The sequence below is a fragment of the Puntigrus tetrazona genome, chromosome 5 (assembly GCF_018831695.1).
Source record: "Puntigrus tetrazona isolate hp1 chromosome 5, ASM1883169v1, whole genome shotgun sequence".
Classification (NCBI taxonomy): domain Eukaryota; kingdom Metazoa; phylum Chordata; class Actinopteri; order Cypriniformes; family Cyprinidae; genus Puntigrus; species Puntigrus tetrazona.
The window spans coordinates 8,048,930-8,063,253 of record NC_056703.1 but is presented as its reverse complement, the minus strand read 5'-3'; the positions used below and the strand labels follow the sequence as shown (position 1 = coordinate 8,063,253).

At 37.5% G+C, this 14,324-nt stretch overlaps 1 protein-coding gene across 1 annotated transcript in view; it reads right to left on the bottom strand.

Moving 5' to 3' along the window:
- spns2 (spinster homolog 2 (Drosophila)) overlaps positions 1-14,324 on the bottom strand; it is a 64,933-nt gene that overhangs the window by 27,419 nt on the left and 23,190 nt on the right. Inside the window, exon 3 of the mRNA XM_043239151.1 lies at positions 953-1,089. Within this exon, the coding sequence (XP_043095086.1) occupies positions 953-1,089 (137 nt within the window). The remainder of the gene's footprint in view (positions 1-952; positions 1,090-14,324) is intronic.

Genomic DNA, 14,324 nt, shown 5'->3' with positions numbered 1-14,324 from the left:
CATTTTAAATAAGCAGCTTAAATACTGCCTGTATGTCATACTGATTTTCTGTTCTTTTTATATTGTATATTATATCGTAATGGCTAAGGTTCTGAAGGCTAAAGTAAAAATAAAATCTATCTATACTGTCTATGATATTATAAAGGCTAAATGTAGTTTAAAATGTCATTTTGTTGACATTTATGCTGTCACTTTGTAGTACTAAAGCCAAAAGAATTTGTTAACTTAATGTCAGAAAAATTTATAATTAAATTTATATATAGTGCAATGGTAACTACTAAGCTAACCAGGGCTGGGTTTTTCTGAAAAAGGCACAAACTTTTATTATCTGCCTAATTTGCATAGATAGGGTTGTGTTTGATTTCTGATTAATTGATATATTCAGTGTAGCTTGGCACAACTTCATTGTTGTAAAGTCTTGACTACAAGTGTCAACAAAGACTGTTTTGATTTGTAATTTTAGCTTTTGTGACAGTGAGTCCTGGGTGAAACAGAGAAAACGATATCGAGAGCAGACAAAGAGCAATGACGAAGAGCAGTAGAGCTATAACAAGAGGTCTTCTGAGACAGGCCTAGTGTTATGCTAAGTGAGCATGTCATTTAATCATTTCATCTTAGCAAAGGGGAAAGGAAAAAAGCAAAGTACGGAAGAGAGAGCAAGAGCGAGACATCTAAATAATAAAGTACACTGAGTTTTGTAAAATGAGTGCTGCTATGCTGAATGACTCTAGTGTAGTTTCAAAGTGCTCTCAAATGAGCCAGAAACTGAATGAGCTCTAGAGATGCTACTGCTGGGCTGTGTTGCTGTTGTGCTTCTAAAAATACCCAACTGGCATTGCAAGAACAAACCTAACTCTTTCTTAAGATTTTTAAATGATAATCACATTGACACAATGTTCTGAGCAAGGTTTAAACTGCTGCATGTAGAGGAGAAGGAGAGTGTGACACTTACATCTTTGGTAATAAAGGAGCTTAGCAGTGTCACAATTGACCAGAAGAAGATTCCACAGCTCAGAATGATCTTTCGGTTGAATCGGTCCCCCAGGTAACCAAAAATAGGTGCAGCAATCATGAAGCTGCAGATGAAAACTACAAAGTAAAACAGAGACAGACACAATTAACTTTCATTTTCACATTTCTTTCATACATGGTAGCATTTCTGTGAAGTCAAGATCAAAATGACATTGTCAGTTCCTAAAAAACGAACTCACTTATGCGGATTCACATCGTTATTCTTTGAAATGAGGAGGAAGCTTTAAGATTCCCTTTCTGTTACCCTAATTCACTTCCTACCCACAATCCCCTTATGAATGACTACATTAACTAATAGCCAGATAAAACCTACTCACACGACTGTTCTTATGACAAGATTGCTTTAACCAAGCAGTTTTCCATTACTGTACATTTGCTTAATGCTGTTATAATTCACATAAATGAGTAGGATGCTACCGGCATATTTGAATTTCAATAATTTTTTTCTTGCATTTTTTAGGTAAATGTTTTATTTATTCTACTTTTTTCTGTTTAATGTCAGTTAGGGCTAGGGTTACATTTTTCCCAATACATCTATGTTTCTAAGTCCGATAAGGTCCTGAAATTGTGTGGTATGTCAGGATTGTAAATAATTCCTTTAAAAGTGCCCAGTTACCGTAATAGCGTCACAAGTTTCTTAATCCTGCAGTTGCTTACGCAACAACTTCAACTGGGTTTGAAAGAAGTTACTTTTATAATGAGTTTGCATGGATGGCAAAGGGTACTGATGCTTACATGAAAACTTCAGAGCTGTAGATTTCTACGATTTTTTGCCCTCTGCACAAACACATTAGCGGTTGTGTTATGCATGTGAGGATGTGTTTGTAAGCTTGTTAAGAAGCAATGCACTGCAAGTGCCATTTGTAATAAATTTACATTGTCCTGTGTGCTGTGTTGAGTCTGGGATGAAGTTTCAGCCATCCTCCACTCTTGATCAATGGCCATGTTTGGATATTTAATAACTCCCCATTTTTGCGGAAGGCTGAATTTGCTGAAGCCACCGGAAACATTGCCCTGTGTTATCCTTGGCTGCTAGTTCAAGCCAAAGCCCGACCTGACGAGTATATCCACTCTAGAAACAGGCACAGAGCCTACACCGAGCCTGCTGGGAAATCAGAACTCTCTCCACACACTTGAATCTCTACAAATTACAGCAGCACATGCTAAATGATCTGCTATTTCATCCCCGAGTTCTCTCGCTTAGTGATCGTAATTAGGCTGCCTCTGAAAATCGTTCCAAAAATGAAAAAGGTTCAGAATGCTCAATATTGAGTGAATGCCAAACAAAAGTGAGCTAACTATGTTTGTGCGCTTTAAATGAGTCAAAGCTGAATTTGATCACAAAAACATAGGCCTGATTTGATAAAGAGGATGCTGTAGGATGAGATGACGGTTGTGCAACAGTGTCTCGAAACTGCAGACACAAGAGGATCAGAACATCACAAAGTTCTTTGCATGTAATTTCTCTGACACTAAGTACAACACAGTCATTTTATATCAAATACTTAAATTGTTCTTACCACACATTATGTATAAGAGATAAAAGATATGTTTTTATTCCACACTTGCAGAAATAAAGGTACAAAAGCTGTCACTGGGGTGGTACCTTTTCAAATGGTACATGTTTTTACCTAAAGGGTCCATTTTGGTACCATAAAGATACATATTAGTACTTAAAGTGTATATATTTGAACGTAATAGGTATAAAAGTGTACCTTTTTAAAAAGGTACTGCCCCAGGGACAGTTTTTGTACCCTTATTTCTGAGAGTGTATATATACATTACCATTCAAAAGTTTAAGTAATAAAAAAAAAAAAAAATATATATATATATATATATATATATATATATATATATATATATATATATATGTATATGTATATATATATATATATATATATATATATATATATATATATATATATATATATATATATATATATATATTATCATTATGGTTGAAAACAGTTATACTGTTTCATAAGATATTAGAAATGCTTAAAACTTTTACTACTAAAGAAATAAACAAACTGAAACATGAAATGAATGAACGTCTATAATGTGCATTTAATCAGATGATACATTTTCATAGATGATATACTGAATGAACAGAAATCCCACAGGCTCTGCTCCATCTAAGCACAGATCAACTAAAGCAATCAACACCTCTCCTTCTTTCTGAGATGCTGATCTCCTCCCATTATTCTGAGCAGTCTGAGTCGTGTCCTCTGCTAATACCTCTGTTAATGACCTCACTCCTTGTCTATGTTCATCACATCATATAGCACTGCACATCAATTACACCTGTGTGCTTGTGTGTGACTGTGAGACAGAGACAGAGACACACAGTATCTAGAGACAGCGAACATATGGACCAGCAGCAAACACACAACATGTGTGCAGTGAACGGCTCCTGAAATATTCATGCCTGAGCTTTCCCTGATGAACTCTTTTCTCTGAATTAGCATGCTAGACAGATCAGGATGTTCTTTCTTAATAGGGTGAGTTTCACGTTAAGGACAGATTCCTGACAGAGAGACAAAGACTAGACATTCACATTACATGCCGATTTAGAGCAATTTACAAATGAGAAACAAAGTAGCAAGTGCACACTTTGAGCTTTTTAAAATTTAGAACTGTTTAGTTAAAAAACAACTATTGCTCCGTTGGTCAAACCACAAAACTAGGCATACTTTTTATAACAAACTATATTAAAAGCTCTTATGTAGCTCTCCAGAATACTTTGTTCTGATTGGTCATCCTCACCATTTTACAGCTTTTTTTTCTGTAACAGCCAATGAACTGTGTACTGTATATTGGCCATTTTTCCAATCAACAGTTTGAGCTATTATAACATTAAAGTTATTAAAGAATAACGTTTTATTATTTATTTATTTTTATCGATTTCTATAAAATTTAATTACTAATTACTATTAAAGTCTTTGTTAAAGGAATAGTTCACCCAAAAATTTTTATTCTGTCATCCTTTACTCACCCTCAAGTAATTTCAAACTTGTATGAATTTCCTTGTTCTGCCGAACACAAAGGAAGATATTTTGTAAAAATGTTTTTAACCAGGCTGTTTTAAGTCACCACTGACTTGCCTACTATGGAAGTCAGTGGTGACCAAAACAGTCTGGTTACTAACTTTATTTTGGATCATTTGACAGCACTAGTTAAAATTTCCCAGTTTTTTTAAAAATGACCCTGTATGTTGCTCTGACCTGACGGTATTCCCCTGAAGCAGGAACATACTTCCTCATAATGGTATTTCTGAGATGCCTTGAGGCATGTCACACACCTCACCTGTCCGTCCAGGTGACTACTGTGGGAGTTTTTGAGTTGAAGCAAGTATGTTGCTTTATGTGACCTCCAATGGTGTTTTTGAGGAGATTTATTAAGAAAACATGAGCAACTGTGTAATGTGTTTCAAGCGGCTGATTCACCGCCTGTAAATGTCATTCTAGATTCGCTCTCGTTTAGAGCGCAATGTTCCTCTGTCACTCACCGCTAGTTGCCTTCTATTTAAAATTCATGCTGTCTTGAAACTGTCAGAAAAGCTCCCAGATAAATGAGTGCACACACTCACACTCCTCTGTTATCCTCCTCATTCTTTTTCCTTGAGGGATGAAAGATGATATAAAGATGGATTACATCCCGTCACAGTTCTGACAGAGAATGACAAACACTGCACCTTTACCCTTTGCTTACTTGCTTTCTTTAACCCGTCCGTCAGAGCGTGGTGACCCTTCATATTTGGTCTTTGTCATGCAGGAGCCCACTAGTTCTTCAATTTAATATTCCACTGCTATAGTTAGCCTCACAACGGGTTTGCTGTTTTCCATGCTGTGTTTTTAGCAACAGGAACCAAAGACACTAACTGCTCTGGCTTAATATATACAGTAGGTTATTTGTATATACCCTATCATACCCGCAGATATTGAAAACCATCTTGGACTCCTTTTCTGGAATATTTTTTTGGGTTTTACACAAACTTTGCATTATGTTTGCAGTGGAAGAAATGGTTTCAGTAATTGTGGTGGAGTGATTCATTGTAGGGAGTCAATACTTGTCTAAGGCAAGCAGACTTATCATGTGACACTCATACTGTACTAATAATAGACACACAGGAGATATAAGTGAATGTTGCCTATAAAATGGCATAAAGGCTGGTGAATGAATGCTTCTTGAATGAGAAATTATTTAAGGATCAACTGATTTGAGTCATTTAGATGATCTGAAATGACTCTTACTGTTATCATGATTCCATAGGATGTACTGTACATAATTTTTCAGATTTATGAACTATGAGCTAAGCTGGTTCTGTTTCGGAAATCAAAAACATACAGCATGAACAATGTGGCCCAACTGATAAAAAATGACTTTTTTAAACTTTTTTTAATCAGTAAAAGAGAGCTTGTTTTCTTTAAAGAAATCCTTTCACACAACAAGAATGCATTAAATCGATCAAAAGTGACAGGTAAGGCTTTTTATATTGTTAAAAAATCTATTACCAATAAATACTGTTCTTTTGTTAATAAAAGAATCCAGGTTGAGCTGTAAAATCAAATGGATATATGACATTTTAAACTATAATAAAATAGAAAGTTATTTTGTAATATTTCACAATATTACTGCATTTCTGATCGACTAAATTCAGCCTAAATCCAGACACTTTTATCAAACTCTGTGTATTACATTTTAGGAAACACTGCTGTACACTGGAAAGAAGCATTTAAAAAAAACTGTGAATATGCTTCATGTGATGCAGTAAGGTCTGAACTTCCTGTATCTTCAAGACACTCAACATCTAGTTTTGACCTTATTTAAATCTAATCATACCAAACCTCTGACTTAAATGCAAAATGTCTTCCACTATACACTGGCTAAAGGAGCAAATACATTTTTTCCAAGGTACCTAAGATGCCACACGCCTGAAACATCTCAGTTTCGAAACTTGCGGTTGATGCTTGACAACAGAACTCCGTAATGAAATAGCAGAGATGCCAGTTCGCATTCCGCTACCTGTGAATTACTGTAAACAGAAGAAACCCAACCTGCTTCTGTTGATGCAAATTACAGCCCGATGCAAATTACATGCTGTAATTATCCGCTTTAAATCACATCGCCGTGGTAGAAACATTACGCTGCCGACGTGTTGTAATGTCAAGCTCTTCAAAAGTTGCTTTAATAGGCTCATTAGGCAAATTTTGCACCACTAGACAACACATATTTGGGTTCTGTCAAAATGAATGAAGCATCCCAAGCTCCTACTCGGCCTTCCCCACACAGCCAATGGCGATTTGAGCCACCAGTGTGGGCGAGTGGGATTTAACGGGCAGAAGTGGGTCATGCGTGGTGGGCTATAGCTGCGGATGACTAAACTAATGGCATCACACCGCATTTAATTGCTTGGATATATTTCATTGGCAGTGTTCAAAAACGCCTCTACTTCGTGACTCAGCCTTCAATCGCAGTAGGAGTGAGTGATGTAATAAGTGTAGGAGTAGCCTCAGAAAACAATGAGACACCTACAATCGAGACAAATCAATATCAATCAACGGTCATTTTAATTGAACAGATCAGATGAAATCTTAATCAGTGAATTGAGCATCTGCGTAGGCTGAATCGAAGGTTACTAATGCTTGCATTGATCAAAGACCAAAGCTTTATTAGAGACATGTTACTATGACAACAGAAGACTGTACCTGTGCTGCACTGTGCAGTTTGTGACTCAGTCTGCAAGAATTACCATAGCTTTACCCTTCATTGTCCCGACGTCAAGGAGAAACACGCTCGGCCATGAAGCCTTCACCTGTGCGACAATAATGACTCCTGTTCTCCTCTGATCATTTCTTTTGGACGCTGTGTGAGTAGGTTGTAAAAAATCGTGACTAGCTAGTCTAAGAGGAGACACACGCACCTCGGGGGGAAAATCAACACAACTTCCACTCTGCTTTCTGAAAGCAAAGCCGTCAGGGCCACTAGTTCATTTAGAAAGTGTTATAAAACCTTTCGCATGCAAATCGCTGGCATTGAGATGAAAAGTGTTATACAACAGGTTAATAAGGGGAAGGCTGAGCTCAGTGAAGACATCATAATTAGCCCGGAAAGTGTCAGGGACACCCTGGATTAAAAAGGCTTCGTTTAGGGGGAAAATGCATTTGCGTCACGAATGCATCATTACATGTGAAACTGCATATAGAGAGACGAGGCAAGAGGATCTTGATCATTTGCTGAAAAACTAAAACTAAATTGTAAATGGTTGTTTGAGATATTGAACTTTTATCTCTGATCTGTTCACACTCTTTAAAATATAGGCTCCAAAAGGCTGTTTTTGCAGTGATGCCATAAATAACCATTTTTCGTTCCTCAAAGAACAGTCCTTAAATGAATAAAAAAAATCGACTATAAAGAACGTTTTCTGCATTTGAAAGGTTCCATGAATGCCAATGAAGAACCTTTATTTTTAAGAGTGCTTAAGATATTTTTCTTTTTAATCTGAGAGAGAGAGTAAAATGCATGTCAAAGACACAGTTGTTCATGCTTGTTATATAAATGTGCCTTTGTGTGAATGTAGGCCTGCTTGCTTTAGTATGCAAGTTATTAAACTCGCTTTAGTTGACAGTCAAGCCCATGATCTGACCTTGGTGGAGGGCACACTTTCTTTGTCCTGCTCCTGTTCTTCTGTTAGGAATCTCTGCGCTGAGCCAGTGGAGTGTGTTCATCATACTAAATCATCATACTTCCCTTATCGGCTCTATCCGGCTTTGCAAATTTTTTCAGAACTTCTTGATCTCATAATCTTATTGTAAGGCGTTTATGGTAATCTAATAAACAGACCTTTGCCTTTAAATGTGATGTTCAATAAATATAAACAGACAGTGAGAACAGTGCCCAGCTGTTATGTTATACAAGTACAAGAGTTTGGGGTGTTCATAGTGATGCTTGCTTGTTTGGTACTTATAAAAAAAAAGCCCAATTATAAATGGCACAATAAAGCGTTTAGAGATATTTTGTGACTTTCGGACAAAATTATTGGCATATTTGTGCTGATAATAAGTGCAGTATGTTGTGTTTTGATCTGTGAAGAAGATCTTTTACCTGCCAGAAAATGTCGGTGACGTTCTTTTTTTTATTCAACGGAACAAGCAATGCAGGTAATGATCATGGGAATACCAATTTAAAATATTTGAGCTGAAAAACAAGTCCTTAGTTGCTTAGAAGGCTGTATGTTGATAAGAAAGGAACTCAAACATTAGCTAAGAGAGTGTAAACAAGGTGCATTCTCTCTCCACTGAAGTTTCGTTTTAGTTTTAGCTGAACATACCTGAACATAATTTTTTCAGAAGTCAGGTGCATGAATGTATGCAGGTTCTGCATTTCTAACGAATAAGGGCTGGCCGCTGTTATTCAGCAATTTTTCTGTAGGTCACACTTATTCCAGGAAATGCAGTTTGGGTTTTTATTGTTGACTGTTGAAAACAGTCGTGCTGTTATATTATGTGTAGCTTTTTTTTCAGAATTGATTCATAAATAGAATAAAAAAGCAACATTTATTGTAAATAGTGATATTCTGTTACATTCTAAACGTCTCTACTGTTCCCTTTATTCAATTTAATGCATCCTTGAAGAACATATACATGTCTTTATTTAAATGCAGTGTACATTCCAGCATTTTTGTTTGTAATATTACAAATTTCATAGAAGATATTAGGCTAGTATTGTACTGTTAACTTAAAAAGTGCTTGCTTTAATACACCTGAAACCACAGAACAAACGGATACAGTGAATTATGCATGTCTGAACCATTCATTCTTCAGCGTGCTCAGACAAATGACAGTCTGTGGACTTTGCAGGTGCAGAGAGACAGATGCTGAGGAAGTGACATTAAACAGGAAACCATCTGACGTCTGTGTATATTTGTGTATGTGCTTGAATACCTGCATGTGTCTTTTCTCATTGTGTGTTCACAATCTATAGAGCCCTCAATAGAATATGGGAGGATGTTGAGTTGTTTGAGACTAAAAAGACAGTGCTATGAATCAAGCCAAAGCAAGCAGATGAAAGTTTAGTGGAAGCTGAACAAAGAGATTCAAAGCTCAGCTTTTCATGAAGGATATAATAACACAGTAAACAGAGGTCACCTCGTGTATACTGTGCTAATATAATAAGATAAATAGTCCTAAAACTGAAATGCAATTCATCAAATCAGATAGAAAAGAATAGGTAGTTTATATTAGCTGCTTCTCTAAAGTAGGAAATAAATCTCTCTTTAAAACAGAAAATGCTCTGATGTCATAACTAACAGCTGATACTCGTAATCCTCCGACTTACATAAATGTTTAGCCACTGGAAACATGCATGCAAAAAAACACCATCCACTCTCGCTTCTCATATACTTCTGTCAATGTTTAGTGCTATCGGTGAGGAAAACGGATGCGTCACAGCTGCGATGATGGAAAGCTTTCAAGTGACTATCTGTTCTGTTCAAAAAGGTTGATGACAAACGCTAGGCCATTAGCTCAGGGGCAGCCTGTCCACGAATTAGCCGCCCACAATCCATTCCTCCACTTGCTCATACACAGAGAAGGGATATTCCATAAAGATTTGTTCCATCCCCCATTAGTTATGTGCTTGAGCGAAGCAAACTTTAATAGAGATGTCTTTAAAAGTGGCTAAATGTCAAACAGCAGAGGCAGTTATACCGCGATAAGGCTGAAGTGGTGACCATTTTTGATTTGGTTAGCATTCTTTTTTTTCCTTTCACTTTATTCACAAAGCTCACAAAGCAAAGTTGGATGTTTTCAGAAAGAAAAATGGGAATTACATTGAGCGCTGAATGAAAAATAACACAAAGCACTTTCATGTGGTTTACAGCATGCAGTATCATTTAGAATTGGAGGGTGCTTTTGTTTCTGTACGTCCCATATTAACTTCACGTCTGATGTGTAAGTGGTTGGAAACAAAAATGTGGGTCTGTGTTGGTTTGTGGGTCGGAGAGCGGGAAGGGTTTGTGGATTAGTGCTGGTAAATGAGGCTGACCTGTCCCAGGTCATTTTTAGATACAAAAAAGGCAAAACAATCATTATCAAAAATACTACAAGGTAAAAAGCTAAAAGTACACCAATCAGAGTTACGGTTGTATAGGTCCAGTATAGGATAAAGATGACGAAGATGAAGTTAATGGAGTGAAATTCCTCTTGTAAAGCTCTTCCGGTTTCCGTAATAACACTGAGAATGTATAAAAAATCTATTTGTAAAGCAAAACCTGACAATCTCAAACACTAAAATGCTCTGAATGATGATGCATCATAAAACTATGCAAGGTATTAATCTGACTAAATCTTTTTCAGAACAATATCTATTGTGAAAAGTGTTACCGCTCCATTTTAAATAACTGACTAAGTGACTAAGCTTGACACCCAAAAATATATTCACATAACACATACCTGAAAGTATGAAAAATATTCCAGTTTTCTGCCTGGATTCTCCTCTTAACTGTAAATCTGTCAGGGAGGTTTTATACGCTCTCTTCTCGGTTCACATTACTCTGTAAAATTATGCAACATTTTCAAGTAAAACCTGATGCTTCACCTTTATACCTCAATGAAGGTTTTTCTGAAAAAGTTTAGCGTAGCAGAATGTCTACAGATCAACGAAATCTTTTTTAAATGTATTTATTTTTTTGCTCATAGATTTTGATACTTCAGATGTCGTGAATACTTTGAAAACGCTTATTGTAAACTGCTCACAGGCCATTCCTGTCGTGTTTGTTAGATTATTGCATTGAAATTTGACATCCAGACACAAGCTGCTGTCATGTCTATGACGGCTGTATCTGTAAGACTCCACCTCTGAATTTTTCCTCACCTAACCTTCACGCTCATGCATACCTCCTTCAGAATTCCCCCTCAATGAAGGGCTTAGCTGATTCTTTCACCACAACACAAACACACAGGACTGCCTACCCGTTTAACATCACCAGCATTCCTTTCGTTTACTTCATTGCAAACCATTTCAAAGAAATTATTTCAGGCTTCAGTAGTCTTTTATGTGCACATGTTTTTAGGCCTATTATGTGTAAGTTGTTAAGTTTCACTGAAACAGGCCACACTGTTCGTAGCTTAGCAGAATGTAGCAGTGACATTTTTTTTTTGATACACCACGATCAGCGCTGCCAAGGTTCTGGGGTGAAGCCTTGCGATTGTGTGGCCTGCATGTGGAAGTTGTGGTAAATGGTGTTAGGTTATTACGCTTTTCTCCACTCACTATTAGCTCTCAGCTGTACGCATGCCTTTCAACAGATCTGATAGGGATGAGAGGAGCGCCGCTGATAAAAGGGAAGATCAACTCAACACTTTCCAGGTGAATAGTGTTAGCACAGAGAGTGTGTGGGACATTTACACGGTGCGTAGGCGCCCATTATGCACAGAAACACACTTCTTTGAAGAAACAGTTGGACTTTTACAACCTTCCACACACAGACTAACAATACCACAGCCTTGATGTTTTAAATGTCCACTCTAGATTTTAAATCAAATCTAGATGAAGATTTATATTAACAATTTTCATCAGTTTGGTGAGTTAGGGAAGCTGTTTTAAAGTAGCTTCTTAAAGCTAGCTAATTATGAACAGATTTACTTTCTATTTCAAATTAACTAGAATCTTTTGATTCATTTCACCAAAATGACTGATTCAATTTTTGTCACTAAAAAGCAATTGTCAGCAATTTGGCAATTGTCACTAAAAGCATAAATCTATAAATACAAATTTATGCAAAAAAAAGCAGTAATGAACAGAAACTGCTTCACTACTGAAGGATATGATATGTCATGCAAGGACTTGAAATGAAGCAGTGAACTGTTTCTTCGACAAATTCCTTTGAATGAACATTTTTTTAATGAATGAATGAACTGTCCAAACTGATTTACTAAAATGAATTATGTGAAAACGATAGTTGTTTTCTTTGGATAGGTTCTTCTGAGTGAACTGTTTCTTTGGACAGTTTTTTTACAGTTAATAAATGAATGAACTAATGTATGTATTAATGAATGTTTAAACTACAATTAATCGCATTTGCCATTTCCCAATGTAATTGCATTGCAGTAGAGCACAGAAAATATGTTCTGACACTGAAATTCCTTAACTGCGGATATTAAAAGTAAAAGAAGTCAACCATGCATGGAGCTTTAACTGTATTTTTACAGTACCGGCCTTGGTTAGAAACCAGAATTGAGTCGAGAAAAGATAATATCCTGTAATTTCCTTGCTTACGGCTGGTTAGACTCCATGTTATAGCTGGGAGCTGGTGTGTGAGATGCGTGGGATATGGCCTTTTTTAAAGTGGGTGTGGAGTTTTCCTCTCCAGCCCAGAGCTGTGCACCTAATGATAGGCCAGCATTCAAATGACAGTGTGTGTAAATGTGTGTGTGTCTACACAGACGCCCTTGCCAATGCTGTTGAAACCAATGTGACAAATTTACTCACGTTGGTAAGTGCAAATGCACACAAACCCTCACGTACACACATAATATATCAAAGGATCACACCCATGACGTCTCTCCTGAATGTGCCGTAATAAACGGTTTGACCTTGAGAGATGTATTGTGTGTGTATGGGTGGTTGAGTCCACAGGGGACAGAGAAGAATAGACCCCCGCCTTGTATTGATTTGTGCATGTCTTCATCATACAAGTAAAAAATACTCAAGGTTTGGGCCAAGCCTAATCTAACTCTAATGTCTGAAGGATTATTTTGGGTCATTGTCAAAAATGCTTTTTTGTGCTGACTGCTGAGCTTCAGTACAGATTGGGTCTGATGATTTTTTTGGTCTTTTTGTTTATTACCTGTTCCTGTATTCCACTTTTGGAGGGATACTGTCGAAGCAGACTCTTTAAATGAAACAGAGGATGCTTTGTGAAATTCATTTGAAACGGGCCATTCCCTGACTTTGGGGTTAATGCTTGCCGTGATTGGCTGCAGGGTTTTGATTGGCACAAGGCTCTGCAAGCATTAGGGGGGATCAGTGAAGCCCCCATCCCCATTGAGGCATGGTCTAAAATTTCCCAATTTTTATCTTATTCACACACATTGTATAAAATACACACATACAAATTGTGCATAAATACGACCCTGACATTTCTTTGTGAGATTCTCCCATCAGGCTGATTTAAAGCAGATTCAAGCTGTAAGACCTACATATCTATTCATAGCATGTGCAGAGATGTGGATTTGCTGTATTGATTGCTCATTACCCAGTGTCAGAGCCAGGCTGATGGAGACAGAAATTGGTTTTTATTTTTTTCCCTCAGTTTTCGCATTGACACGGCTGTGGATCATTACATCTCTGTGCCATTGACTGTGGGAATGATGAGCAGGTGCTGCGCTTTGCCTCTTTCATTTCCATCTCTCTCGCTTAGTCTATGTCCGTCTCTTTCAAGCAGGTCTCCCGCTGTCTTTTTCCTGCTGTGGAATCCATTTATTCATTTTTTTCAGACGCCTGTCAAATTGACAGTGCGGCAAAAACAGCTACAGAGCAATGTCTTGCGAGAAACCTAATGATACCAAGCGGAGAAGAAAGCAGGGATATCGTAGTACAGCTGTGGTCTGAGTGTGAACAGCTGATAATACACAGATACAGTAGATACTCCTCGCTGTCCAGGGCCAAAGAAATCAGAAACTGTAAGATCCGCCATTAAAATGAAAGCTGAGAAGGGGACAATTGTGACTGTGTAAACATACAGTGGAAGTGCTGGGCTACAGGAGGCCTGTGTGTCTGTGGTTGACATCTCACTTTTTAAAATAATGTCTTTTAATGGCTCATGGCTATGTAAGCCAATATCCTGACGGTCACGATTCGAAATTTCTTCTCAATATAGCACATTCTTTGTCTGGGTGGATGTAGCCGAGCACCTGGGCTGCAGTCATTCGCTGGCCACAGACTGACTGCAGCTATATACAACACATGCCCCAGACGGAGCGACTAGACGAAGACATGGACTCAGCGGAGTCGTGTCAGGATTCAAAAGCAGTGTTCGCTCCGGCCGTGACAGATGGGATAGGAGGCAACGGCAGACACACACCTCACATGCAGACAAGCTGCCATCTTTGACCAAAGGGCACTGACCCCTTGACCTTTGGAGCAATACAGTCTAATTAGAGTCTCTATGGTGTCGTCAGAAAAGCGAAACATACCGTATCATATTTTCGTCCTTATAAAAAGTATTATTAGTCACTATTGCTCATAATCAAATCTTATAACCTTCAGTATTAAAATTTGGTGACCCTCAC